The 27,961-nt window shown below is 37.5% G+C and overlaps 1 protein-coding gene and 1 long non-coding RNA gene across 27 annotated transcripts in view; one reads left to right on the forward strand and one right to left on the reverse strand.

Moving 5' to 3' along the window:
• Positions 1 to 371: 371 nt before the first annotated feature.
• LOC145512328 (uncharacterized) lies at positions 372 to 7,372 on the reverse strand. Its single transcript, XR_014058473.1, has 2 exons — positions 4,292 to 7,372; positions 372 to 1,081 (listed from the first exon to the last, which is right to left on the reverse strand). It is a non-coding gene; the product is annotated as an uncharacterized LOC145512328 (long non-coding RNA).
• The window catches only part of TENT2 (terminal nucleotidyltransferase 2), a 59,563-nt gene continuing 38,497 nt past the window's right edge, over positions 6,896 to 27,961 (forward strand). For 2 of the 26 annotated variants that reach the window (XM_081505994.1, XM_081506005.1), the window contains exons 1-7: positions 6,896 to 7,215; positions 7,450 to 7,513; positions 9,568 to 9,730; positions 10,757 to 11,032; positions 13,588 to 13,761; positions 13,889 to 13,978; positions 17,394 to 17,631. In XM_081505994.1, the coding sequence (XP_081362120.1) occupies positions 13,625 to 13,761; positions 13,889 to 13,978; positions 17,394 to 17,631 (465 nt within the window). In that variant the 5' untranslated portion in view covers positions 6,896 to 7,215; positions 7,450 to 7,513; positions 9,568 to 9,730; positions 10,757 to 11,032; positions 13,588 to 13,624. Of the gene's footprint in view, positions 7,216 to 7,449; positions 7,514 to 7,697; positions 7,873 to 9,510; positions 9,731 to 10,756; positions 11,033 to 13,160; positions 13,241 to 13,587; positions 13,762 to 13,888; positions 13,979 to 17,393; positions 17,632 to 27,961 lie in introns of those variants that run through there. The other 24 variants (XM_081505992.1, XM_081506004.1, XM_081505999.1 and 21 more) reach the window with 15 other exon arrangements.

The raw sequence follows: 27,961 nt of genomic DNA on the forward strand, positions 1-27,961 counted from the left end.
GTAACAGCACATTGAGTGGCCTGTAAAGAAAATCTTTGCCAAACCTTAGAATGGACATTCTTAGCACCATGGGATAAAGTGGTCATGAAATATCCCCTCAGAATCATGGTCAAGTTTATGAGCAAAAAGGGGCTCTGCCAACTGAAAACTGACACTTGCCATCTACATCTACAAAGATTAAATCATGGCCACTGCAACTGCTGACCTTCAACTCCCCTGAAAGGAGTTCAGGGTGAAAATCAGAAATGAGGCACTCTGTGCTCTGGGAAAAACTGGCAGAACAGGCCTTCAGATAATTAGATCTTTTCAGGAAAAGATTTTATGAGTCCCAATTCTTGCATCTTCTCATACCTAGACAAACACTGACATCATTAACGGTGAAATCTGCTTTGGCTATTAAGGAAAAGTTTACAATTAAAAGTCATAATACAGTAGCTATGGTTCAGACATCCTGGAAAATAACTAGGTGATGCTATGGATGTACTTTCAGATTAGACCTTGTACTGTTAAACACTTGAGTTTTCTGGAACTCTCTTGCTTTTTCGATGATCCAGCGGATATTGGTAATTTGATCTGTGGTTCCTCTGCCTTTTCCAAAACCAGCTTGAACATCTGGAAGTTCACGGTTCATGTATTGCTGAAGCCTGGCTTGGAGAATTTTGAGCATTACTTTACTAGCATGTGAGATGAGTGCAATTGTGCGGTAGTTTGAGCATTCTTTGGCATTGACTTTCTTTGGGATTGGAACGAAGACTGACCTCTTCCAGTCCTGTGGCCACTGCTGAGTTTTCCAAATTTGCTGGCGTATCGAGTGCAGTACTTTCACAGCATCACCTTTGAGGATTTGAAATAGCTCAACTGGAATTCCATCACCTCCACTAGCTTTGTTCGTAGTGATGCTTTCTAAGGCCCACTTGACTTCACATTCCAGGATGTCTGGCTCTAGGTGAGTGATCACACCATCGTGATTATCTGGGTCGTGAAGATCTTTTTTGTACAGTTCTTCTGTGTATTCTTGCCACCTCTTCTTAATATCTTCTGGATGGGAATACCGGATCATCTGACCTGTCTCTTGAGAAACCTGTGTGCAGGTCAGGAAGCAACAGTTAGAACTGGACATGGAACAACAGACTGGTTCCAAATAGGAAAAGGAGTTATGTCAAGGCTGTATATTGTCACCCTGCTTATTTAACTTCTATGCAGAGTACATCATGAGAAACACTGGGCTGGAAGAAACACAAGCTGGAATCAAGATTGCCAGGAGAAATATCAATAACCTCAGATATGTAGATGACATCACCCTTATGGCAGAAAGTGAAGAAGAACTAAAGAGCCTCTTGACGAAGGTGAAAGAGGAGAGTGAAAAAGTTGGCTTAAAGCTCAACGTTCAGAAAACTAGGATCATGGCATCTGGTCCCATCACTTCATGGGAAATAGATGGGGAAACAGTGGAAACAGTGTCAGCCTTTATTTTTTTGGGCTCCAGAATCACTGCTGATGGCGACTGCAGCCATGAAATTAAAAGACGCTTACTCCTTGGAAAGAAGGTTATGGCCAACCTAGATAGCATATTTAAAAGCAGAGACATTACTTTGCCAACAAAAGTCCGTGTAGTCAAGGCCATGGTTTTTCCAGTGGTCATGTATGGATGTGAGAGTTGGACGGTGAAGAAAGCTGAGCGCCGAAGAATTGATGCTTTTGAACTGTGGTGTTGGCGAAGACTCTTGAGAGTCCCTTGGACTGCAAGGAGATCCAATCAATCCATCCTAAAAGAGATCAATCCTGGGTGTTCATTGGAAGGTCTGATGTTGAAGCTGAAACTCCAATACTTTGGCCACCACATGCGAAGGGTTGACTCATTGGAAAAGACCCTAATGCTGGGTAGGAATGAGGGCGGGAGGAGAAGAGGACGACAGAGGATGAGATGGTTGGCTGGCATCACCGACTCGATGGACATGGGTTTGGGTAGACTCCGGGAGTTGGTGATGGACAGAGAGGCCTGGCGTGCTGCAATTCATGGGGTCGCAGAGAGTCGGACACGACTGAGTGACTGAACTGAACTGAACTAAACTGAGTTTTCTGAGTCATGTCTGGCTTGGATGCCACCATTCTCAAAACAATGTCTGCTGGAAGCTAGTGACTACAACCTTACTTTTTATAAAACTAGGCAACTGGCTACAAGTTTCCCTGAAGTGCCAGGTGCAGACTGGGTTTCAGCCTATTATTCTAAAAAGAAATGAGATTTATTTTGTCTACTAAATTCCAGTTATCACTCCTCCAACTACTTCTAATTGAGTCTGTTACACCAAAATGGCAGACCAAGGGATTCAGATTTTAATCATACAAGACTCAGATCTAGAACTCGGAACTCAGGAATACTTTCGATTCAGTGTCTATTCTCCAAGCTGAGGCAGTCCTATGCCCCATTTTGATAGAAAGTTATCACAATCATAGTTGCCCAGTTCCCTAACTTAAAACTGAGCACAACTTTGTGTGGCTCTGCAGTACAGATCTGTTCTGTGTTCTCCATTTCTTATCTGTAGGATATAGGCTTCATTCAGCCTCCTTGATCTTCCCTGAGTTCCAAAGGGTGGATTCAAACAATTGCTAATCAGGGAAGGAAGGGGATACAGAAACAGAGGAGAAACAATCAAATGGTGGTACAGCCTTGAGACAGGGTCCTGGTTCCTACTCAAAGATAACTTCAGACTAAACACAAGATTCCTGGAGCACAGCCCTGGTGCTTCATCACCAACCAATCAAAAAAAAAAAAAAAAAAGGTCATAAACCCTGCAGCTCTCACCCCAAATGTTGCCTCCTGTTTCTGGGGACCAGTGATGACTATCCTGTTAGGTCTCCTATTTGGCCCTTGTCTATTTCATCTCTGAGAGGAGCCAATAGTTTCAAACTAAAGTGCATTCACAAGGGTGAATGCTGGTTTCAGTCAAGGAAAAAAATACCTTGACTTAGATCAGGTAGAGAGAGACTTCTGTTCTGCCAGGCAGGTCTACGCCCATGCACAGCAGGAAGAAGTTATAGAAGAAAGAGACCTCCGCCCCAATTCCCAAGAAATATCTTGAATATGGTCTCTCAGGGGGGAGTTGTTAGTGGAAGCACACTGATTGAAACCGCCCACCCTGGCCAGGCACCATATTAACCATTCGCATGAGTTGTTTTATGACAGGAGATCCTGTTAAGGAATATGGAACTAATAAGCCACCACCAACCAGAAGAGTTCGGGAAAGGTCGAAAGGAGACACCCTGTGTCCACCCACTTCCCAGAATCCCTCTCACTAGCATCCATCTTGGCTGAGTGATGTGTGCATCACCCAGAAAGACTCTGAATTAGAATGATTGGCCAAAGACCACCTGGAAACTAATCCCATCACCATAAAACCCAAGACTGTGAGCTGTTCTCCTGAGTTCCCTTACCCTACTGCTCTCTACCTGGGTGCCCTTTCCCAATAAAATCTCTTGCTTTATCAGAAAAAAAAAAAAAAGAAATTTACTTCTTTATATTTACATATGGATATCCAAATATTCCAGCATCGTTAGCTGAAAAGTCTTTCTTTTCACCACTGAGTTTTCCTTGGACTTCGTTGAAAATCATTTGGCCATACAGATATATGTGACTTTCAAAAAACTTAACTATTTAGTTTCATTGATCTGTTTGTCTCCCTTTACACCAATTCTATACTATATGGGTTAATGTAGCTTTATAATAAATATTGAAATCAGGTAGTGTAGTTTACATTTTCCAATTTTGTTCTTTTTTTAAAAAGTTGTTTCAGTTATTCTAGCTCTTTTGAATTTTCATATACATTTTAGAATCATTTTGTCAATTACTTATGAGATCCTCTGGGGATTTTGATTTGGGTTGCATTGAAACTATAGATCAACTTGAGGAGAAATTGACACTTTTACTGTATTGAGTCTTCTAACCCATGAACGTGGTATCTTTTTCTGTTTATCTGTGTTCTTAAATTTCTGTATATTTTGTAGTTTTTAGTGTACAATTTGTATAAATAAATGTATATTTATCAAACTCATCCATAAGCATTGGTATTTTTAATTTCAATTTCAGATTGTTTGTTGCTAGTATAGTAAAATCAGTTTACTTTTGTATACTGATTTTTATATAATGCAATCTTGCTGATCTCATTTGTGTTCCAGTAGCTTCTTGTAGATTCTTTGGAATTTTGACTGTATATAATGTCAGTATATAATGACTGTATATAAAACCAGTTTTACTCCTTCCTTTAAGATTTGGATGCTTTTTATCTCTCCTCACCTTATTGCACAGGCTAGAAATTCCTCAGTATGGCGTTGAAGAAGTGGTGAGTGCAGATATTCTTGCCTTTTTCTGATGTTAGGAAGAAAACAGTTCTTTCCCATGAAGAACTACTTTTTACAGATGTTTTCTGTCAAGTTGTATGTATTCTCTTGTATTCCTAAAAATGGATATTGTATTTTTCCAATGCTATTGTTGCATTTATTGAAATGATCATGTAGTTCTTCTTAGTCTTAGCTAATGCTGCATTATATTGTTTGATTTTCCATGTTAATTCAGCCTTGCATTCCTGTGATAAGCCTTCATCTGGACATAATGTATTATCCTTTTTAAATATTTTGGAACAAAAGTAGGTAGAATTCTGTTAAGAACTGTTGCATCTATGTTTATATGGCTATTGGCCTGCGGTTTTCTTTTCTTGCAACATCTTGAAACATCTTGAGTTTGGGTACCAGAATAATACTATCCTTATAGAATAAGCTGGGAAGTATTTACCTCCTTCAGTTTCCTGGAAGATTTTTCTAGAATTTGAATTGTGTTTACTCGTAAAAGTAAATCACGTTAATGCTATAAAAAAGCTGTAGTGACTATATTACCATTAGACAGAGTACAACTAGAGCAAAGAATATTACCAAGAAAAAAGAGGGTGATTTATAAAGTGAAATCATTTAATAATGACAAAGTAATTTTCATATTAATTTCATTAAAGGTAAATTCACCTAAATAATAGAAAAATTCTAAATGTTTATGCAACTATTAGCAGAGCTTCACAACACATAAAGCAAAAACTAATGGAACAGTAAGAACTAGAAAAATCCGTAATTACAGTCAAGGATTTCCAGTGCTCCTCTCTTAATAAATAATAAAATCAGTAGACAGAAAATCAGTATGTTCTAAATCCCCTGCTCCACCCTCACCCCAGGATTTAGATTCAAACGTGGACTTTCTAAGCTGCTTCAGTCGTATCCGACTGTGCGACCCTATGGACTGTAGCCCGCCGGACTCCTCTGTCCACGAGATTCTCCAAGGAAGAGTACTGGAGTGGATTTCCATGCCCTCCTCCAGGGGACCTTCCTGACCCAGGAACCAAACCCTGATCTCTTAACGTTTCCTGCATTAGCAGGCAGGTTCTTTACAGCTAGTGCCACCTGGGAAGCCTAGTATCAGGCAAGTTGGTGTGATTGACATTTATAGAACATTTCATCCAACAGCTACAGAATAAAATTTTATTTTAAACGTGCACAGAGCACTTACCAGGACAAACCAACCATACTGTGGGCCACAAGTTTCAATAAATTTAAAATGATTTAAATTATACGAAGTAAATTATTTGATGATAATGGGATTAAATGAGAAATCAATAACATAGATACTCTAGAAAATCTGATACTTGGAAACTAAAGTTAGAAAGTTTAATCGCTCAGTCGTGTCCGATTCTTTGCGACCCCATGGACTGTAGACTACCAGGCTCCTTCATCCATGGGATTTCCCAGGCAAGAGTACTGGAGTGGGTTGCCATTTCCTTCTCCAGAGGATCTTCCTGACCCAGGGATCAAACCCGGGTCTCCCACATTGTAGGTAGACACTTTACCGTCTGAGCCACCAGGGAAGTCCCAACACACAAATAACCAAAGGATCAAAGAAAAAACTCATAGGGAAATTAGAAAGTATTCTGAAATGAAGTCAAATGAAAACACAACATATTAAAGTGTGTGGGATGCAGCTAACGAAGTATTTTGAAGGAAACTTGTACTACTGAATTCCTGTATTACAAAGGAAGAAACATCTCAAATCAACGACTTCAGTTTCCAAGAAACTAGCAAATAATTGTAAAAACAACAAGAAAAAAGAAAGGAAATAAACATAACAGCAGAAATCAATGAAAAAGAAAAACAGAGAAAATCTGTGAAACCAAAAGCTGACTTAAATCAGTGAGGTTAATATGCCTCTTGCCAGATCGATAAGGAAAAAATAAAAAAGACACAAGTCATTAATTTCAGGAACGAGGGAGTGAGGTCCTATGTATTTTAAAAGGACAATAAATACTGTTAACAGATTTATACGAATAAATTCGACCGCTTATATTTTCACAACTATTAAAGCTTACTCAAGAAGAAATACTAAATACTTTTTGAATTAGTGAATGCTAGCTACTACGGACAGGGAGTAGAGTCTAGGCTTTATAGATAAATAAGGGTCCCCAAGCAGCGTTCAGCTCATTAACGGGAAAAAAAGAAATAAAGCTTAATACTGATTGGTGAAGATGGGTGAGGGAAACTTGGTCAGAGGGCCAAGAAAAGCTTTTCTGGGGAAGAGTCACTCCGTGTAGACAGGAAGAACCGGTTTAAAAAAAAATGCTTATCAGAATGTGAGCTTAGGAATGGGGTTCAGGGCAACCCTCTGCCTTTCTCAAGGAAGTCCCAGCCCTTCCTCAACGCGCTCGCAGCTACAGTCTTCCCCCAGCCCAACCCGGACGCCCGCAGCCGCACGCCTGCACATTCGAGCGCCTGCGCATTCCAGCCAAGAGCGCGCAGGAGTGAGCGAGGCTGTTGCCGGAAGTATGACCTCCCGCTCCCTGTTCGCTGTTTCCATCCGGGTCACGTCGGTCTTCCGGGTATTTCCGATAGGGCTTTCTACGCCTCTTTTTTTCGGTTACTTTTTGGTCTTCCGTCTCTTGCCGCCGCCCCCGAGCTCCCACACCCTTGCTGGCCCTGCCTTTTCTTGTGTCGCTCCTCCCTGCTGCCGAGGCCGAGACTTAGCGCTCAGCCCGGAGCCGGGCCTATCCATTCCGCGTGGGCACTACCTCCTTTGGCTCGGGAGGAAGCTAGGACCAAGCGCTCCAGGCCGTTGCTCCTCAGGCCCTGGAGCTCCTGGGCTGGGGGTGCTGGCCGACCCTCTTGAGGAGTCCTTTCCCGAGGACACTTGTGAGTTAGCGGGTTTCAGAGAGGGAAGCCTCCGTGTAGGCCCGTTTGGGGGGCGCGGGGCGGGCGCCGGAAACTTTTTCGAAAACTAGTGTTTTGTGTGGGAGGTTCCGGCCGTATCTCCTCAATATCCCAGAGGTCTGGGCGGCCCCCGGACTGCTGTACTTGACGAAGAATCTTAGAAACTGTGACGTTCTTCACTCATTTGTCTTCCTCGGGTCCCGTCCTCATCTCTAGGACCAAACGAGGAAGTGTGTCTCGGGACTCTGCATGGGGTTTCAAAGGGTGGTGAAGAGCTAAGGTAAGTATTTGGATTAATACTTTGAAACTTAAGACTTTTCACTGAATGGTTGTGAAATTGCCTCAGTTCTTCGAGTTACAAGAAAATGCACAGGTTAGGACTCTGTCCGATTGTTGTTTACCCGCTGTGTTTTGTTTTTGCCTCCTTCACTCTTTGTGGATGGGCTCTTCAACTCTCTTTCTAGGCCAGAACACGAAGGGATTCATGTGTCTCCCAACTTCTGAATCTTCCACGTTCCCTGCCTTGTTTGATTCTCTCTCTCCTCTTTGTCTAAAATAACAGTTGTTTATTTATATTGGTATACCAATAAGGAGAACAAAAAAGAAACTGAAACTCAAGCTAAATTGGCAACTTAGCAGGTGTGTGGTGTGCGGTTTTCTACGGAAAGATCATAAGTGAATACTAAGTCTGTGTGTTTGTATTACAGGTAACATGCTACTTTTGTAAATACTCGTATGCTTCATTACCACAAGGCTTTTAACATGGCATTAACAGCCTTTGTACTAATAGCCAATAATAGTAACGTTACTTTAAATAGTAGGAAATGTCCTGTAACAGGCCCTGTGTGGAATAGGCACTGAATATATGTTCGTTTGGAATCATGTGGCTCGATTATTTTTTAGCACTTGAATGCGATCTAATTCTTAATCAAATGGGATGTCTCTTTCACAACCTGTGGATGGTTTGACAGAGGGTGAGCACGATTTAGAAGTTAGACTTTTTGCATTGTGAAGAAGAGTAGTGAGTTTAGGGGATCAGAGGCATTTGGACAAAGTGGACAGATAACTGCAGATTCCACTTTCTAGGAAATCTTGATGAAGGAGTTTATGTAATTTTGAGTGTTCTTTAATTCTTTGGAGGAGAAGTCAAGTTTAGGACAGAAATTCCAGTTTGTAAGTTACAGGACCAAAGGTTATGTTAGTAGGAATTACTTTGTAACTGCTCCATTACAGCCTTGTCTCATGTATGATTATTTACAAATAGACCTGTATAATTTCCCAGTAGGCTACCTTAGTCAAGAAGTAATCCTTAATATTATCTCTTTAATCTCTCCTTAAGGCAAGAACCAATGCAACAGTTTCAAAGCAGTTCAAAATTTATTCCATTTTATAGTCAAGTACAGATTGAGAAGTTGATAACTTTAGAACGAAGAAAAATAGGATACCAATAACATCTGGATTTTATCATAAAATTTCTTATACCTGGTCCTGTGGTTAATGTGGAGTAATTTTTGTTTTTTCCTCTACTTGGTGAGAAACCTTTCATTCAGAATGGAAGAATACAATTTTGTGGAGGTCCCTTTAAATCCGGTGTGGTAGTAGTTTTGCAGGATTTTGTTCTCGGAAACTCTGTTTTGTTTAAAAAATGATCCCTTACCTTGTTTATTGTTTGTGTTGTTTTTTTTGTGTGTGTGAAGTTGCTCGGTCGTGTCTGACTCTTTGCGATTCTGTGGACTGTAGCCTACCAGGCTCCTCCATCCATGGAATTTTCCAGGCAAGAGTACTGGAGTGGGTTGTCATTTCCTTCTCCAGGGGAATTTTCCTCACCCAGGGATCGAACCCAGGTTTCCCGCATTGCTGGCAGACGCTTTACCATCTAAGCCACCAGGGAAGCCCCGTATTGTTTATAATAGGTTATTATTTGGGTGTCATTTTTATCTTCATCAGAATTAGTGTTGGAATGTATTAAGGGAGTAGGTTTCCTTGTGGCTCAGGTGGGAAAGAATCTGCCTGCAATGCAGGAGACCCGGGTTCAATCCCTGGGTTGGGAAGATCCCCTAGAGAAGGGAATGGCAACCTACTCCAGTACTCTTGCCTGGAGAATCCCATGGACAGAGGAGCCTGGCTGGCTACAGTCCTTGGGTGGGTTGCAAAGAGTCGGAGATGATTCTTTGTGTGTCCCTTAATAATACTATCTTTGCGTGTCTGTTAATATTAAGAGAAGTATTAGAAAGGAATATAAATCCATGGGCTTTTGGTTTACTTCCTTATCTCTAGATGATTTTGCAGGATACCTATTGGAGAGCATTGAATGTCATTGATCAAATTCCCTAGGAATGATTCTCCCCACTTCCAAGGCTGGCCTAAGTAAGAGCTGGACTTGAAGGCCAAAATTCATCCTGAGGAGAACTGACAGATTCTTTGCTTTGGTGGTGCTCCAAAACCTTTGATGCTTATCTGGAATTTGGCATACGCTGATTTAGATAACTGCTCTAAAGTAAGTTTTTAAGTATGGAATCATTCTCAGCTTTTAAGATGTAGATAATTTGGTCATTAGCTTTGAAGAGTACTTCTGGGCCACAAGACATCTTTTTTCTTATTCTGTAGTTTGAATCTGATCATATAATAGGATAGAAGTAAGCCCATAATCTGGACTGTTACGTCATTTTGGGTCTCAAGCATGAAGAAAAATATACAAACATACTTATATAAACAAAATGTCTGGAGTTTTACCTATGAACTGATTTAAATAAATCTGAATATCGAGTATTTTAATTCTAGTTTTTCTGAATACAAATTCCTTCTCTTGTTTGATCAGATCCATATTGTCTGTTTGTATTACAATAAAATTAAATACCAAGCACAGTTCTTTATAATGAATTGTATTTAATGTCATTTTCTCATGAATCCTATGAAATAGTAATTGTTTTCTGGGAAGTTGGATCAGAGAAGCAGAGTCAGGGAAGCCAAGAAAGTGTGAGCCCAAGTAAAGGGAGAAGGCGGCTTTAGTGACAGCCTCAGACCTCGCATTCACTGTCATAAAGAATGCTGTGAAATCCTGCTTGGTTCAAGATATTGTCTCTCAGCAGCAAACATCAGGCTGGAGAAGACAGTGGCTACTCATTCCAGTACTCTTGCCTGGAGAGTCCCATGGACGGAAGAGCCTGGTAGGCTGCAGTCCATGGGGTCACGAAGAGTCAGACATGACTTGAGCGGCTTTACTTTCACTTTTCACTTTCCTGCATTGGAGAAGGAAATGGCAATTACTATTTCTTTTAGCAGTCTATATATTATTTTCCTCTGTTGTTCTAAAAAAAAAAACAACACAACTTTTATAACTTGTTTTTTAGATTGACCTCTATTGAAAATGAGGATTTAGCACTTTCATGTACCCTCTCATCATAAATTGTGATGTATATAAACATGTAAATAATGTAAAATATAGTGTAATAGTGTATGTAATTATAAATAAATACAATGTAGTAAGTAATATATAAATGTATTATAATTTCGGGCTTCCCAGGTGGTGCTAGTGGTAAAGAACCTGCCTGCCAATGCAGGAGACATAAGAGATGTGGGTTCGATCCCTGGGTTTGGAAGATCTCCTGGAGGAGGGCATGGCAGCCCACTCCAGTAGTCTTGCCTGGAGAATCGCATGGACATAGGAGCCTGACGGGCTGCATTCCACAGGGTCTCAAAGAGTTGGACACGACTGAAGCAACTTCACAAGCATACATGTTACAGTTTCTGTTTAAATCAATGTATGTTAAACGTTCATGTTATTGGAAGAACTAAGTAGGTAACTGACTATATTTTCTTTTTTATATGACCTTTTGAGTGTTTTGTCTGTGTTTTTAGTAATTTATTTTTAACTTCTTGCATTTCTTTTTTAGACTATTTATTTATTTATTGACTGTGGTGGGTCTTCAATGCTACACACAGGCTTTTTCCAGTTGCTGAGAGTGGGAGCTACTCTTTATTGTTGTATGCAGGCTTCTCATTGCAGTGGCTTCTCTTGTTGCAGAGCACAGGCTCTAAATGCACCAGCTTCAGAAGTTACAGTGGGTAGGCTCAGTAATTGTGGCACATGGGCTTCGTTGCTCCAAGACATGTGGGATCTTCCAGGACCAGGGATTGAACTGACGTCCCTTGCATTGATTGCAAAGCAGATTCTTAACCACTGGGCCACCAGGAAGCCCCAACTTGCTACATTTCTGTTCCTATAATTAATTTTTTCTGCTCTTTTGGCCAAACTCCTCTTTGGTCAAATATATAAGGTAATCTACCAGTTCACTTTTTTTCTGTCTTGGATATCTTCTTGTAGCCCTCTATTTACATGTTCTATTTTAAGCTGTTTAGCTTCCCTTCACCACCATCCTGGGAAATTTACTGTCTCTGACCTGTGTGAGAACTCCCTTTTCCTAGATCCTAGATTTTCTTTTACTTTTTTCAATACCTTGCATGTCTTGAAAGGGTTTTTATTCTCCTTTTGCACTGATAATATAACTGGGTATAGAATTATGGCTTGAAAGCATTTCCTACAGAAGCCTTGAAAGCATTCACTTCTTCGTCTTGTTTCCACTGTTGCTATTGAGTGGTCCAAAGCCATTTTGATTACCATCCCTTTGTGTGTTTCTTCTTTTTTTTTAATTGTATAGTTTTGACTTACACTGTTGTGTTAATTTCTGCTATACAGCAAAGTGATTCAGTTATATATATGTATATACATTTTTTTTTACATTCTTTTACATTATGGTTTATCTCAGGATATTGAATATAGTTCCCTGTGCTTTATAGGACCTTGTTACTTATTCACCCCATCCATTTGTTTATAACATTTTCTTTCTCTGTAATATTTATAAGCTTCTTTTACCTGGTATTCTGAAATTGCACTGTAATATGCGTTTATATATGTGTGTATATAGGGGGGGTGTGTGTGTGTGTGTGTGTGTGTGTATTTTGTGCTTTTTACTCATTGGATCCTTTCAGTCTAAGGCTTGGTGTTCTTCAGTTCTGAACGTGTTCTTGTTTTATTTACTTGGTAATTTCCTTCTCTGTGTTTTCTGTTCTTTCTGGAACTTAAGTTGTATTGGATTTTGGACTACCTAGTTTGGTTTGCTTATACTTTTTCTCTTACTGTTTTGCCTCCTGTCTTCCCTCACCAGTTTTTCTTTTTTGTTCATTCCTCAGTGTTCTTTTAGCTTTCTGCTGGATATTTCTGCTTTTAAATTTGTAATTTCCAAGAGCCCTTTCTGCTTTTTAAACAACACATTCTTGTTTTACATATACAGTGTTTTTTTCATTAATTATGAAGTTAATGAGCTTTTTTCCCTCTCATCTTTCATTTGTTCCAAGTGTTGTTTCTATTTATTACTAGGCCTTTTTAAAATTTTTAACTTCTGATGATCCATGAATGTTGTTTTTCTAGAAATCTAAATTGGAAGTTTCTGTGTGCATAGGTAGGCAGTTCCGTAGTAGACTTCATTGTAGATTTCTAGCAAGCTTAACGTTTTCTTGGTGAACGACTGCTTCTGTGTTACAGATTCTTTTGTTACTATATTATATGATTTCTCTTTCCATTATTTCATAGATGAATTTTTTAATTGCCTGAATTGGGAATATAAGCTGGGAATGCTATTTTTACTTTGTAGACTTTACTTAATATTTGTTTTCAGTTTGTTTTTTTATCCCACTCTTCTCTGTGAATTTACAGCCTTTTGGGGTCAGTCATTGCAAAGAATAAACATCTAGTCTTCTGGCTGGGGCCGTGAACTATTCTGATTGCTTTTTACATCAGTTTTCCCCATTTCTGCGGAACAAACTCTCTTTTATTGGCTGTTGTTTTTATAAGTTGTTTAGAATTTGAGGGGAATCTCAGAATTTTATAAATAATTATTAGGTAATAAAATTCCATCTCTTGTTTGATCAGATCTGTAAGCTCTAAATCCTGGAACTTGGGTTGTCTATGAAGGCTTATGCTTTTGAATAAACTAAAATGGGAATAAATGTAAGAAATTGTAGATCTCATTAAATACATCTATTGGGTGGTTTCTTTTTATTAAAGTATAATGGTGTTAACTTGATTTATAAGTGAGTTGTTGATAAATTTATGGCAGTAATTTATCATGAAATTAGAAATTTGCATAGATTTTAGTGTCATTTGAATAATATGGTTAATCTAGATTTAAAATTCATCATTAGTATTTTGTTATGTATTTTGTGACTTAAGAGATCTGTCTGAGAAAATAAATTTGTAAATGAAATTTGTTAGTTGGTAACTGTTTATTAGATACTGGTTATCAAAAAGTTCAGTGTCTTTAATCTGTAATAATTTGTCTTTAAAACTATTTCTAGGTAGAAGAATACATGTTCTCTTTTAGTGAACAAGAGCATGTTCCCAAACTCAATTTTGGGTCGCCCGGCTTTCACTCCAAACCATCAACAACATAATAACTTCTTTGCTTTGTCACCAAGTCTTTATTCACACCAGCAGCTTATAGATGCACAATTCAACTTTCAGAATGCAGAGTAAGTGCAGTGTTATTTTGGCCCATATCATTTGTAAGTTTCGTTTTCTGCTTGACACAGAGCCTTTTTATATGAAACATTTGAAGTTAGAGGAAATGTCATCATGTTCTTTCTTTGTTTTTGGTAGCTTGTCTAGAGCTGTGTCGTTACAGCAGTTGACATATGGAAATGTCAGTCCAATACAGACCTCAACTTCCCCATTATTTCGAGGAAGGAAGTAAGTATTTCTTACTTATTTTAAAAGAAAAATTTGCAGTTTTGGAAATTGTTTAACAATGTAGCCTGTATTAAGTTAAATGGACACTGACCTACATTTTGTTTCCTGGGGTCTGTGCAGGCAGTCGTGTAACAGAGTTTTAAAACTTCTAAGTATTTAAAAAATTTTAGGGGTAACTATGTTCAGATAACTACTTTTAATTGAGATTTTTAACTAAAGCAGATGGGTTTCTGTATATTTGCTAGTGCTACCATAACAAAGTACAACAGAGTGGGTGACTAAAATAACAGATTAATTTTCTTGAAATTCTAGGGGCTAGAAGTCTGAGATCAGGGTGTTAGCAGATTTGATTTCCTCTGAGGCCTCCCTCCTTAGCTTATAGATGGCTGCCTTCTTTCCTAGTACGGTCATCCTTCTCTGTTTTCTGTGTCCTAATTATTCTACTGAGGATACTAGTTATATTGGATTAATAACCCCATTTTAATTTAATTACTTCTTTAAAGGCCCTGTGTCCAAATAGAGTCACATTTTGAAGTACTAGGGGTCAAGACTTAAATGTGAATTTGAGAGGACATAATTCAGCTTATAACTCTTTCTATTAAAGTTTACTGTTTAATTTATCTTACACAGGTCAAGTTCCACAATAAATATTATTATAGTGAAAGTTTCCATATGACATAAAGCTTTCTATAGAGAAGTCAGGAATCAATTCACTTGAACCAATTTGATTAAAAGAAATTGATGTATCACAGGGTAATTTTGATAGAACTTTAGGGGTGATTATTAAAATAAGACTTGGCAATATTTGCAAGATACTGCTTTTTAAAGCCTGTATAAATATTCCATAACTTTTATGTACAATTAGAAATAACACTAGATAAGAATTACTGTTCACCCACTATGGCCTTCCCTCATAACTCAGTTGGTAAAGAATCCACCTGCAATGCAGGAGACCCCGGTTCCATTCCTGGATCGGGAAGATCTGCTGGAGAATGGATAGCCTACCCACACCAGTATTCTTGGGCTTCCCTTGTGATTCAGCTGGTAAAGAATCTGCTTGCAATGTGGGAGACCTGGGTTTGATCCCTGGGTTGGGAAGATCCCCTGGAGAAGGGAAAGGCTACCCATTCCAGTATTCCGGCCTGGAGAATTCCATGGACTGTCCTTGGGGTCGCAAAAAGTCGGACATGACTGACTGACCTTCACTTCACTGTTGTGTTAGTTTCTGCCATACATCAACGTGAATCGGCCATCGGCATACATATGGGTGAGCTCCCTACATCACAGAACAAATTCCCACTGGCTACCTATTTTATTCTTTACCCTGATAGCTAAGTTGGTAAAGAATCTGCCTGCAATGCGAGAGACCTGGGTTTGATCCCTGGGTTGGGAAGATCCTCTGGAGAAGGGAAAGGCCACCCACTCCAATATTCTGGCCTAGAGAGTTCCATGGGCTATACAGTCGCAAAGAATCGGACACAACTGAGCGACTTTAACTTTGCAGCTTCCCTACTTACAATGCAGGAGACTTGGGTTCGATCTCTAGGTCGGAAAGATGCCCTGGAGAAGGGAATGGCAACCCACTCCAGTATTCTTGCCTGGAGAATTCCATGGACAGAGGAGCCTGGTGGGTTACAGTCCATGAGGTTGCAAAGAGTCGGATACAGCTGAGCAACTAACACTTTCATTTTCACCGTGTTCAGTTCAGTTCAGTCGCTCATTTGCGTCCAACTCTAAGCAACCCCATGAACTGCAGCACGCCAGGCTTCCCTGTCCATCACCAACTCCTGGAGCCTACTCAAACTCATGTCCATCGCGTTGGTAATGCCATCCAACCATCTCATCCTCTGTCGTCCCCTTCTCCTCCCGCCTTCAATCTTTCGCAGCATCAGGGTCTTTTCCAGTGAGTCGGTTCTTCCCATCAGGTGGCCAAAGTATTGGAGTTTCAGCTTCAGCATCAGTCCTTCACTGTGTAGAGTAGGCATTGTTCTAAGGACTTTGCAAATAATGGTTTGACTAAGTTTCACAACAATTTGTGAGGTAAGTACTCTCACCCCTCTTCTGTTGAGAAAGTTGAAGCACACAGAGGTAATGAATTGGGTGGAAAAATGTATAATGATGCTTGAAATATTGACTTCATTTAAATTTTTGTGTTTTAGAAATTGTCTTGATAGCCCCATTTGTGAATCATGAATGAAAATAAGTTCCAGTAGTTCATAATTATATATATATTTAAACCTAACATTGACATTCTCAATAGAAATATTCATTATATAAAGCTCTGAATTTTATGTTTAAAAATATTAATGTATATTTATGTTTTTAGCACTTGTAAACCTTTACTGTGAGTAGGAATTCTAGTTATTTTGTGGATCTGTCAAAGAGAGAGTAATTGACGTAATCCCAAAAGAATATTAAAAACCTTCAAGTGGCTATGACCCATAAAATTTTAGAGTTCAACAAAAGGATTGGATAATTTCCTGTGGTTTAAGCAACTTAGTAATATATCATTTAAGTAAATACCATTTTCCCAACAAATAATTACTTTCAAATTGTTTTCTCTTTTTTATTTTGAATATTTTTAAGCTTCCAGAAAAATTTGAAAAATAGTACAGTAAGCACCTGTATGTGGTTTTCCTAGATTCATCAGTTTTGCTAAATTTGTTTTATTCTTCCTCCTTCCTTCCCTACCCCCACTTTTTTCTGAACCACGTGAAAGACAATTGGTGACATTGTTTCACTTTATCTCAAAGCACATCAGTGCGTTTCTCCTAAGGACAAGGATATTCTCTTGTATAACTAAAAGTACATCAATCATGACCAAGAATTTAACATGAATACAAGACTGTTATATTGTATATAATACTGTTATATTGAACTACATAAGTATATATTGAACTACATAAGTGTAGTTCATTTTCAGACTACTTTAGTTATCTAGTGTTTTTATAGTTTTAAAAAGAAACAACAACTCTTTCTTAATTTGGTCTTTCCTGCTCATAAACCAGAACATAGGTGGACTCCCAAGATCCCTTTTTTATGTACAGCACTCAGTTCACTTAATCTTATCCTCCTTATGCTAGAGTTTGGATCTTTTACTGTTAGTGATTCTGTAAATAGAGATTTTCCTACCAAGTTTTTGTTGCTGATATGAAATATTGTGGTAGTTCAAATGCAAGAGACTAATCTTTATGTATATATTGGTTTGTTTTTTAAAAAAATATTCATTACTAGACATTTTTTTCTAAAGGTCTCTCTTATCCTGACAGTGAATATTTTATGGTTCCTTTAGAGCTAATAACATGGCCTTGCTGAAAAAGTCAGTATTTTCACCTATTTATATATTTTAAATCGTTTTCTATTTGTTATCAGAAATTTATATCTTTAATCACTAAGGTATGTTGCTTGTTTTCAGGAGATTAAGCGATGAAAAGAATCTTCCTCTTGATGGTAAACGGCAGCGTTTTCATTCACCCCACCAAGAGTCAACTATAGTTAACCACATAGTGCCTTTATTGGATGAAAGAAGATACTCAATGTCACCATTGTTTCATACACACTATGTACCAGATATAGTCAGATATGTTCCACCTTTTCGAGAATTATCAATTTTAGAACCTAGAGAAATCACACTGCCTGAGGCCAAAGATAAGGTAATTTTAATATAGACTTGAGTTTTATCTTTTGAGAAGTTAATATAAATAGTGTATTAAAAGTATCAGAAATATCTAATGTCTTGGATTAGATAGAACATGCCCCTTTTCTGTTCTATTTAAAGGACTGTTCAACATAGTTTCCTATCTAAATTTGATTCTTTGATTTTTGTGAGCTGTTCTTCTATGGAAATGAAGCTTTCATATCAGGATATCAGATTTTCTCTGATTCATAAAAATCTGGGATAAAAGAGTTGATTTCTTAGTTTAGAGAATTCTCTTGTTACCTATTCTCTTATATAAAACAAGCTTTCATATGGATACTGTAGTAAACTATTAAAAAGCATCTTTTTCCTTGGTATATTTGTTTTTATCATGAGGTTTTTAATGTCAAGAATAGAGAACCCAGGAGTCAGTGAGAAAATAATACTTTCTTATATGTAATATGATTAAGGAAAATTTATCAGAAACATTATTTGGAAAACAATTTCAAATAAATGAAGCTATTTCAGTAATACTTCTTGGAAAATGACATCAGCATTGGAGAATAATGAGTTAATACCAGTATTAGAAGCATGTCTCTTCTACCTCCCCATATTTAGTGAAACTCTTAAAAAAGCATTCTGGCTAATTTAGAAGAGTTTATAATGTAAATATCTGCATTCTTTTGAATTGTCTGCAGCTTATATTTGTTGTTTTTGCATTTTCAAAGCTGCTTTACCATTGAGAAATACCACATTTGTAGGCTAAGGAGAATGGGCCTGGAGAGTATAGTGACTTTGTTTTACTCATCTTTCGGTTCCTAGCAACCAGCATAGGTCTGAAACATAGTAAGTGTGCAGAAAATGTTGGGTCAAAAAGGGAATACTTGCTTCATTGCTTGCTTGTGCCACTTTTTATTCTGCTATCAGTCTTTTTTTTTTCTTTAATTGAGATGCAATTTTATCATACAATTCACTCCGTCAAAGTGTATAATTCAGTGGATTTTATTATATGCAGAGGGCAGTGCAGCCATTACCAGTATCTAATTCCTGTACATTTTCATAACTTATAAAAGACACCTTGTATCCAACAGTGGTTGCTTTCTTATCTCTGCCTGTCTCCCCCAGCCTCTGGCAACCAGTATTGATTTTTTATCTCTGTGGATTTGCTTATTTTGAACATTTCATATAAATGGAATCATACAGCATGTGGTCTTGCTTCTTTCAGTTAGCATGTTTTCAAGATTCATCCTTGTCATAGCAGTTCTCAGTTCTTTATTCCTCTTTATAGCTGAATAAGAGGACACTTCCCTGGTAGCCCAGTTGATGAAGAATCTGCCTGCAGTACAAGAGACCTGGGTTTGATCCCTGGGTAGGGAAGATCCCCTGGAGAAGGAAATGGTAACCCACTCCAGTATTCTTGTCTGGAAAATCCTGTGGACAGAGGAGCCTAGTGGACTACACAGCCCATGGGGTCACAAGAGTCAAACATGACTTAGCGACTAAACCACCACCATAGTAGAATAATATTCTATTGTATAGATATACCATATTGTATTTATGCATTCCTCAGTTGATGGGTTTGGGAGCTGTTTCCAGTTTTTCACTATTCTGAATATTGTGGCTGTGAATATCTGTGTATAAGTTTTTGTACACGATGTTTTCATTTCTCTTGGGTCTATAGCCAGGGGTGAAATTGCTGAGTTATGTGATAGTGCTATGTATAACTTTTTGAGCACTTGCCAAAGTGTTTTCTAAACTGGCTGCATCATTTTACATTTCTACCAGCAGTGTGTGAGTGATCCAATTTCTCTTCATCCTTGCCAAAACTTACTATTTTTTGTCTTCTTGATTGTAACCATCCTAATGAGTATGAAATGGTATCTCATTGTGATTTTGGTTTGCATTTCCCTAATGACGCTGATCATCTTTTCATTTGTGTGTTAGCCATTTGTGTATCTTCTTTGGGGAACTGTCTGTTCAGATCCTTTGTCTGTTTTAATTTTTTTTTTAATTGTTGAGTTGTAATAGTTCTTTTTATGTTCTGAATACTGGACATGTATCAGATATATAATTTGCAGATATAGCATTCTGTGCTTTGTCTTTTTACTTTTTTGATGATGCACTTTGAAGCATAAAAGCTTTTCATGTTAATGAAATCCAATTTATTTGTTTTTCTTTGGTTTCCTGAGCTTTTGGTAACGTATCTAAGAAACCATTGCCTAATCCAAGGTCACAAAAATTAATGCCTCTGTTATTCTAAGAGTTTTATAGTGTTAGCTCTTAGATTTAGGTCTTTGATCCATTGAATTAATTTTTATATATGATATTAAGGTGGGGAGGTCTAACTTCTTTTTTGCTCTTGGTCCAGTTGTCTCAGGACTATTTATAAAAATGGCTGTCATTCTTCATTCTTACTATGAAGTAGGAAAAGCATTTAGGCGATATCAGTGGGAGGGAAGAGAAAGCAAACTGACTAACTTGGAAGTTTTGGTACCCCATTTCTGCACCTCTCAGTTCTTTGTCCTTTCTTTGCTTTCTCATTTTAAAGAAACTTATGTAATATTATATTATGAAAGCCTGCAGTAGAAATCAAATAATGTCAATACTTTGAATGGAGATACAACAACCTTTTACTCTATGTGGGTTTTTGACATATGTATGTAGATAGGCCCATATAAAAATTTTTGTTTATTTTTAATTGAAGGATAATTACCTTACAATGTTGTGTTGGTTTCTGCCACACATCAGCATGAATCAGCCATAGGCCCATTTTGTATGGAATGTATTATGCATACATATTGAAGCTCTCAGTTTCCACTCCAGTATTCTTGCTTGGAGAATCCCATGGACAGAGGAGCCTTGTGAGCTACAGTCCATGGGGTCACAAAAGAGTTTGGACACGACTAAGCAACTAATACACACACATTTGTAAATAGTTAAATACTGGAACTAACTTCTAGTTCTGCATATGGATAACGTTTATTAATATATTGAGTCTCAGTAAATTTAATAACATTAGTCAGGATAAATCATCTAGTAAAATACGGTACCATCAATAATCTTTCCTTTGCTTAGTAGCATAGAAAAAAGTTCTCCTAAATCTTAACGTTTTTCACATAAGCACTTACCTCAAGGGATAAAGATTATTAATAGTATTCTATTGTTAAGCCAGTTTCTTTGAATGCTGCTCTTACTTGCCAGTTCTGGGAGAAAGAAGGCAAGTTCATTTCTGTGTTCATTCTTTAAGTGAACACTTTTTAAGAAAACTAACATTTATTAATGTCTCTTCTCTTCCAGGCATTCTACATATGCTATGTCATTTAGTCTTTTCAACAACCCCATGACATGGATATTATCCTAATTTTACTGAGGCTCAGAAAGCTAAATAACTTGCTCAAGGTCACAGCTAGTAAGTGACACAACCAAGATTTGACCTTTGTCTCTAATATTATAAAGAGAAGGAACTTAAGATGCTTAAAATGAAGAGTAGGGAGATGACATTCTTACAATTGACTATAAAAGTAGGTCATCTGTGAGAGTAAATAGTTTTTTTTACTGAGTGTCTTTCTTTGTCAACAGTTTGTATGGTTTATCTCTGCTGGATTTTAAAATGAGTGGGAGGTTCAAAGAGAAATAAAGTGGAGCAGCAGTTTGAGACCTTGAATGCACAGTGGAAGGCCATTGAAGGTTTTTGAGTGGAGGACTAGCACAATTAGATTTGCATTTTGGGGAAGATAATTCTTGCAGTTTAGTAGAGTTTGGTTTGGAATAAGGAAGGCCTGGAAAGAGGTATAATTACCTTGAAGGCTACTAATTGTTAAATTTTTTTCGGATGAGAGATGCTGGAGCTTTTAGTTATGGTGGATGGTGGTGAAAAGGTGTGAGAGACCATGCATAAGGAAAACTTACACCTGTGTGGAATGATTGAATGTGGGGTGAGAGGGAGAGAGAGAGATCAATGACTTTAATGATTTGGTTCTGGACTGTCAACAGAGATGAGGAGCCCAGATTTTGAGTGTTCAAGCTGATTGAGGAAGTAGTCAAGAGTTATGTTCCTCAGCGCTTACAGCTATGAGGAAATCTGCTGTAACATTTGTGTTTTTGAATGGCCTCATGTTCTGCAGATTGCATGCGAAGGCCATGGGGAAATAGGGCTTGAGTACACTATGCAAAACCTGGTTTTGGAACCAGAACGCTCTGAAGAACAATAATCAGTCCCTTAGAAAATGACCTGGATAGATCAGGTATGTGGCTTAGCATGGTTGGGTGCTATTGCAAGGGATATTAAAAAGTACACAATACACAGTTGATGTATGCTGCCTTGTGGAGGTCACTGAGACAAGGCAGTTAAAGTGGAGCTCTGAGTGAGTGAGTCAGCTGTTAAGTGAGACTCTGAAGGAGATATACCAGCGTAGAGCTATGTGAGAGTGGGGGTATGTTTAATGCTTTTCGAGTGGGAATCGAATCCTAGATGCAGACACTTATTTTTGGTTGATTTAGATCTGTTAAAGAAGCTAAGGGTTTTTGTTGTTTTTTTTTTTTTTTTTTTGGTAAAGGTTACAATTCCACAATTTCCGCTCCACATACAAATCAGTCCAATTAATACATTAAATTGATACCATTGCCTTATTTATCAATTGTCTGTAAGCTAATTGGTATTGAAGAAACACATGTTGTAGCTGAGCTGTCCATATATATTTCAGAAGCATGGTTGGGGCCCGAGAGATGAATACCTGCAATAAAAGTGACAGTTGAACTCCTGAAGTAGATTAGATTCTGTATTTTTTTTAAGTAATCAACAAAAATTTGTGAGTGCTGGCTATATGCTAAAATGTTGTGTTACAGCATTTTTCTAAACATTCATGGTCTCTTTAACATGCACATACAGCATAGTGAGAGGGAGAGCCATTAGAAATAATCATGTGAATTGCAGCTTTATATATTTATAAGTGTTATAAAGGAAAAGTGCAGAGTTATCTCCATGATGATATGGAGGAGATAATATTTGAGCTGAGATCTGAAGAGTGAGTAGGAGTAACTAGTGAAAAGAGTGTTGGGGGTGGAGAGAATGCTTTAGAGAGAAAGAACAGTGTGTTTGAAGGTTTACTGTGTGATAGAAAGGAGCATGCAGTCTGTGGAGAACTGAAAGGAGGCCATATAGTAGCTAGAGTTTGATTGATTTAGGGGGAAAATTGCTGAAGTGTGGTAGGAGAAGTGGGGAATCAGGCAGATCATGTAAGGACTTGTATATCGTTTTAGTTTTCACCTAAGAACTTTGGTAAGCTATTCAGGATCTTTTTTTAAGCAAGAAAGAGATGAGTTAAAAATTGTTTTGACTTCATTTTAAGCAGTTGCACAAGTGTGGAAGTAGGAAGTTATTATTGGATACAAGGTAAAAGGTAATGGTGCCTTGAATTAGGAAGTGCTTATAGTTAAGATGAAGAAAAATTGATGGGTTTAAACTGTGTTGGGGAAAGTGAAATTGATTGGATTTGATGATGCATTATTAGATTAGGTCATCTAAGGCTGTGTACCATTGATGTTTTAGACCAACTTTCTTTGATATGGAGGGACTATCCCCTGCATCTTAGGATGTTTTAGCCACATTTCTGACTTCACTCACTAGATGCCACTATTCCTTGGTTATGAGAACCAAAAATGTCTTCAGACATTAACAGATGTCTCCTGGGGGGCAGAAGTGCCTCTAGTTGAGAACCACTGGTTTAGATAGAGAAGATACTGAGGATTACTCCTAAGTTTCTGGCTTCTATAACTGGATGCATGGTGGTACCATTCACTAAGAACAAAAGGCAAAGGAGCCAGATATAGGATGTGTATTTAATAGGAATTGGAGGGTGAGCAGGTATCTGATGAGTTCTGTGTACATATTGTTTTAAACATACATTTGGAACATCAGATTAGATATTTGGAGTTGATGGTTGAATGTATGTAGATGTGGAACTCAAAGGAAAGATATTGACCAGAAATGTACATTTGATGATCATTGGCATATAGATGATAATTAAAGCTAAGAGTATGGATATGATTGTCTAGGGAGAGAGAAGAGCGTGGATCCAATACTCATTGAAATAGGTTGAGGAAAGAGTGGGAAAACAAACGGAAACTAAGCATGTTTACAACTGTTTGGGGAAGTTTGGCTGTGAAGGGGAGGAACCAGAGATAGAAAGGTGGAACAAAGGAGTTTTAAAATTTTGTTTTTGAGGTGGAAGAAAGTTTAAGCACATGTAAATGTTTATTGGAAGAATTCAGTCAAGAGAGAAAAATTGACTACTGTGGGAAAAAAAAGTACAATTATGAATATTCCTTAGAAGGTGGAAAGGGCGTGGGTGCTGCTTTTTTGTGGAGAGATCGGCTTTAGGTAAGAAAGTTTTTTTGAAACTGAAGGATAGCAGGAGAGGATAGGTGTAGTTATAAGAAAGTTTGTAGATATGGTATGGAAGAGTTCCCATAGCTGAATAGCTTCTTCATGTTTTCTCTTTGAATTACTGTGCAAGATCATCTGTTGAGAGTAGAGAGGATGAAGTGGGATGTATGTGGTTTAAGAGCAGTGGAGATGGTTTGAAGTAGTGTTTGCTACTTCAGGCTGACAGAGAAGCAGAGTGGAGAAGGTTTGAAACAGTATTTGCTAGGTAGTGTAGAGGGCTCACTTAACATTGGTGATAATGAATTTATTATTAATAATAATGAATTAGCTGCTTTAGTGAGTTCCAGGGGAATGTATTACAAGTTTTGATTAGTTTGAAAATTCTGTTTTGAAACCTAAAAAGTTAAGATTATGAAAATGAATACGTTTTAAGTTTAAATTGTTTCTCCATTTTAAAGTCTTCTCTGTTTTTGAAGTCACTATATTAGCAAAAAAAACTTAAGTAAAAAATCTCAAATACTTTTCTGAATTTTAATTTTCATTTCATAGTATCTTTTAGATGAAGATGTAGTTGCCTGGACAAAAAAAAAAAAATGGAGGTTTAGAGGAATCAGAGTTATCTGAGCTCCTGAATTCCATCTATTAAAAATGTTCTTCAGAAATTGAGTAGTTTGAAGATACTATGTGAATTGAAGTAATTGATTCTGAATTTTGAGTTGAGATGAGGGTAGGCTTAGGTTTTCTTGGTACTGACTGTAAAGTAAAAACATAGTTATGAATGAATTGTTCAAGATATCTTGTGTAATGTTTAATTTTGGAAAGGAGTTTTATGGAGCCTCTTGGCACCCTAGGGGAAACAGTTTGGGATCAGTTATCTTAACAGATTTTTCAGAGGCTCTATCTTTAAAAATTTCAGTATTTAACCTTATTTAGAAACAACAAATTGAAAAGGGGGATAAAATATTTGTAAATTATTGGTTCACTGAATTTTAAGTAGTTGAAATATGTATTTGCCTGCATGTATCAGTTTTTTTCCAACGTTACTTAGATGAGTGGCAAATAAAAATTATAAATATTTAAGGTATACAACATGATGTTTTGATGTATGTATACACTGTGAAATGATTACCATAATCAAGATAATTAACATTTATCACCTCACATAATTTTATTTTGTGTGTGATCAAAACACTTGAAATTTATTCTCTAAGCAAATTTCACATGTTCTGTACATTGTTATTAACTATATTCACCATATTGTACTTTATGTCTCCATATCTAATTTATCTTATAACTAAAAGTTTATATGCTTTGATCAACATTTCCCCATTTTCCTTATCCGGCTCCCTTCCCTGATAACTACCATTCCACTCTCTGCTACTATGAATTTGACTTTGTAGATTCCACATGTGAAATCATACAGTGTTTGTCTTTTTGTGTCTAGCTCATTTCATTTATCTTAATGTCTTCCAGATTCATCCATGTTGCAAATGGCAGAATTTCCATTTTTTTTAAGGCCAAATAATATTTCATTGTGTATGTGTATACAGACACCCCACATTTTCTTTGTCAGTGGACAGTTAAGTTTCCATATCTTGGCTACTGTGAATAATACTGCAGTGAACACGGGAGTGCAGATACCTTGTTGAGATAGATACTTTTTTCCTTTGGATATGTACCCAGTCCTGGGATTGCTAGAACACTTGGTAGTTCTGTTTTTAGTTTTTTGAGGAGGCACCATGCTGTTTTCCGATATGGTTGTACAGATTTACATTCCTACCAATGATGTATAAGGATTCCCTTTTCTCTGGATCCTTGCCAACACTTACCTTTTGCTTTTTGGCAATAGCCATCTTAACAAGTGTGAAGTGATATCTCATTCTGGTTTTGATTTGTATTTTCCTGATGCTTGGTAATGCTGCACATCTTTTCATGTATCTGTTGACCATTTGTATGTCTTCTTTAGAAAAATGTCTGTTGAGGTCTTTTGTCCATTTTTAAATTGGATCATTTGTATTTTTGTTAGAGATGTGTGAGTTTCTTATGTATTTTGGATATTAACCCCTTTTCAGATACATAGTTTGCAAATGTTTTCCCCCATTCTCTATGTCACTTTCGCTATTCTTTCTCACTCTTTTTTTATTGTTATTTTACAGAAATATTTTTGTTTTACATAGTTCCCCTTACTGGTTTTTGCTTTTGTTGCTTGTGTTTTTGGTATTAAAATCCAAAAAATCATTGTCAAGACCAAGATCATGGAGCTTTCCCCTTATCTTTTCTTACAGGAGTGTACTGTTTCAGGTTTTGAATTTCACTCTTTAATTAATTTTGAATTGATTATTGTGTATGTTGTAAGATAAGGCTCCAATTTCATCTTTTTGCATGTGGATATCCAATTTTCTCAACACTGTTGAAGACTGTCCTTTTTCTGTTGTGTAGTCTTGACACCCTTTAGTTAACCATATGTGTGTGGGTTTCTTTCTTGGACTCTCTATTATGTTCACTGGTCTGTGTGTTCATTTTTATGTCAGTACCATACTATTTAATGATTACTACAGCTTTGTAATAGAATTTGAAATCAGAAAGTGTCATGCCTCCAGGTTTGTTCTTTTTGCTCAAGATTGCTGTAGCTGTTCTGGGTCGTTGGTGGGTCCATATGCATTTTAGGATTGCTTTTTCTATTTCTGTGAGAAATGCCATTGGAATTTTGATGGAGATTGCATTGAATCTGTAGATTTCTATGGATACTATGGATATTTTAATAATTTTAATTATTCTGATCCATGATTGGGTATCTGTCCGTTTATTTATAGTCTTTAATTTCTTTCATCAGTGTTCTGTAGTTTTCGGTGTACAGCTCTTTTACCTCAGTGGTTAAATTTATTCTTAGGGCTCTATCTTTATAACGTATGTGTCAGTCAGATTTTTAAAGCCACTGAGACGTAGATTCATGTAGAAAATTTAGACCAAGTCTCACCCAAGAGATCCTCAAATGAAAGCTTGCTTTTTTTCCTCCATCCTCCTTTTATTAGGCAGTTTTCTCTTGACTAAGATGAGGTAATTGTATGTGCCTACAAACAATCAGGCTTCAGGGAAAAAAATCAGTTATTCAGACTGCCTAATCATTGTATTAGTTGATGAGTTAGGAAGGCTCTAATTTGTGGCCATACAAAAAAACATAGTACTTCAACATGCTAGTAAGGAGTGGGTGGTTTTCAGCATGATGTTTTCCTGATTCTATTTTATTTACTTTGAAGAGAAAAGGAATTCAGCATCAAGAATGAATTTAAACTTTTAATTCATATCTAGCTTTATTTTACTCAGTAATTAATACCAGCTTTTCCTACAGTTTCATGTGTAACAAAGAATGTGGCAATGAGAGAACCTGAGGAATTGTCAGTTTTTGTTGAAGTGTTTGTGACCTAATGGCCTGTTTTCTATACCATATTTAACTTCATTTCTTCTGTCTTGAAAGCTCATTGCTATTTTGTGTTTGTTTGTAGATAGCACTTATTTTTAGCCAAAACCTGTGGCTCTTTTTCATGTATTATAGTAAATGATCAAGTTTTGATACTCCCAGCTGAAAGATTTATTCACTTTCTTTTACATGGGGACCCAGCTTCTAGGGACAGATGGAGAATCTACTGAGAATACCATGCAAAAGTTATACCTGAAGCTTTACCGGCTCATTTAAAAACTTTTCTGACTCTAAATCCATACCCAACTTGACTTTAGTGGCTTGTGTTGATCTCAGACAATGATAGCCTTATTAGTAATTTGGTTTGAGTCTGAGTTTGAGGAGCTTCCCTGGTGGCTCAGATGGTAAAGTGTCTGCCTGCAATGTGGGAAACCTGGGTTTGATCCCCGGGTCAGGAAGATCCCCTGGAGAAGGAAATGGCAACCCACTCCAGTACTCTTGCCTGGAAAATTCCATGGACGGAAGAGCCTGGTAGGCTACAGT

Source organism: Giraffa tippelskirchi, chromosome 7 (genome assembly GCF_054371585.1).
Source record: "Giraffa tippelskirchi isolate mGirTip1 chromosome 7, T2T-mGirTip1v1.2.pri, whole genome shotgun sequence".
Taxonomy (NCBI): Eukaryota; Metazoa; Chordata; class Mammalia; order Artiodactyla; family Giraffidae; genus Giraffa; species Giraffa tippelskirchi.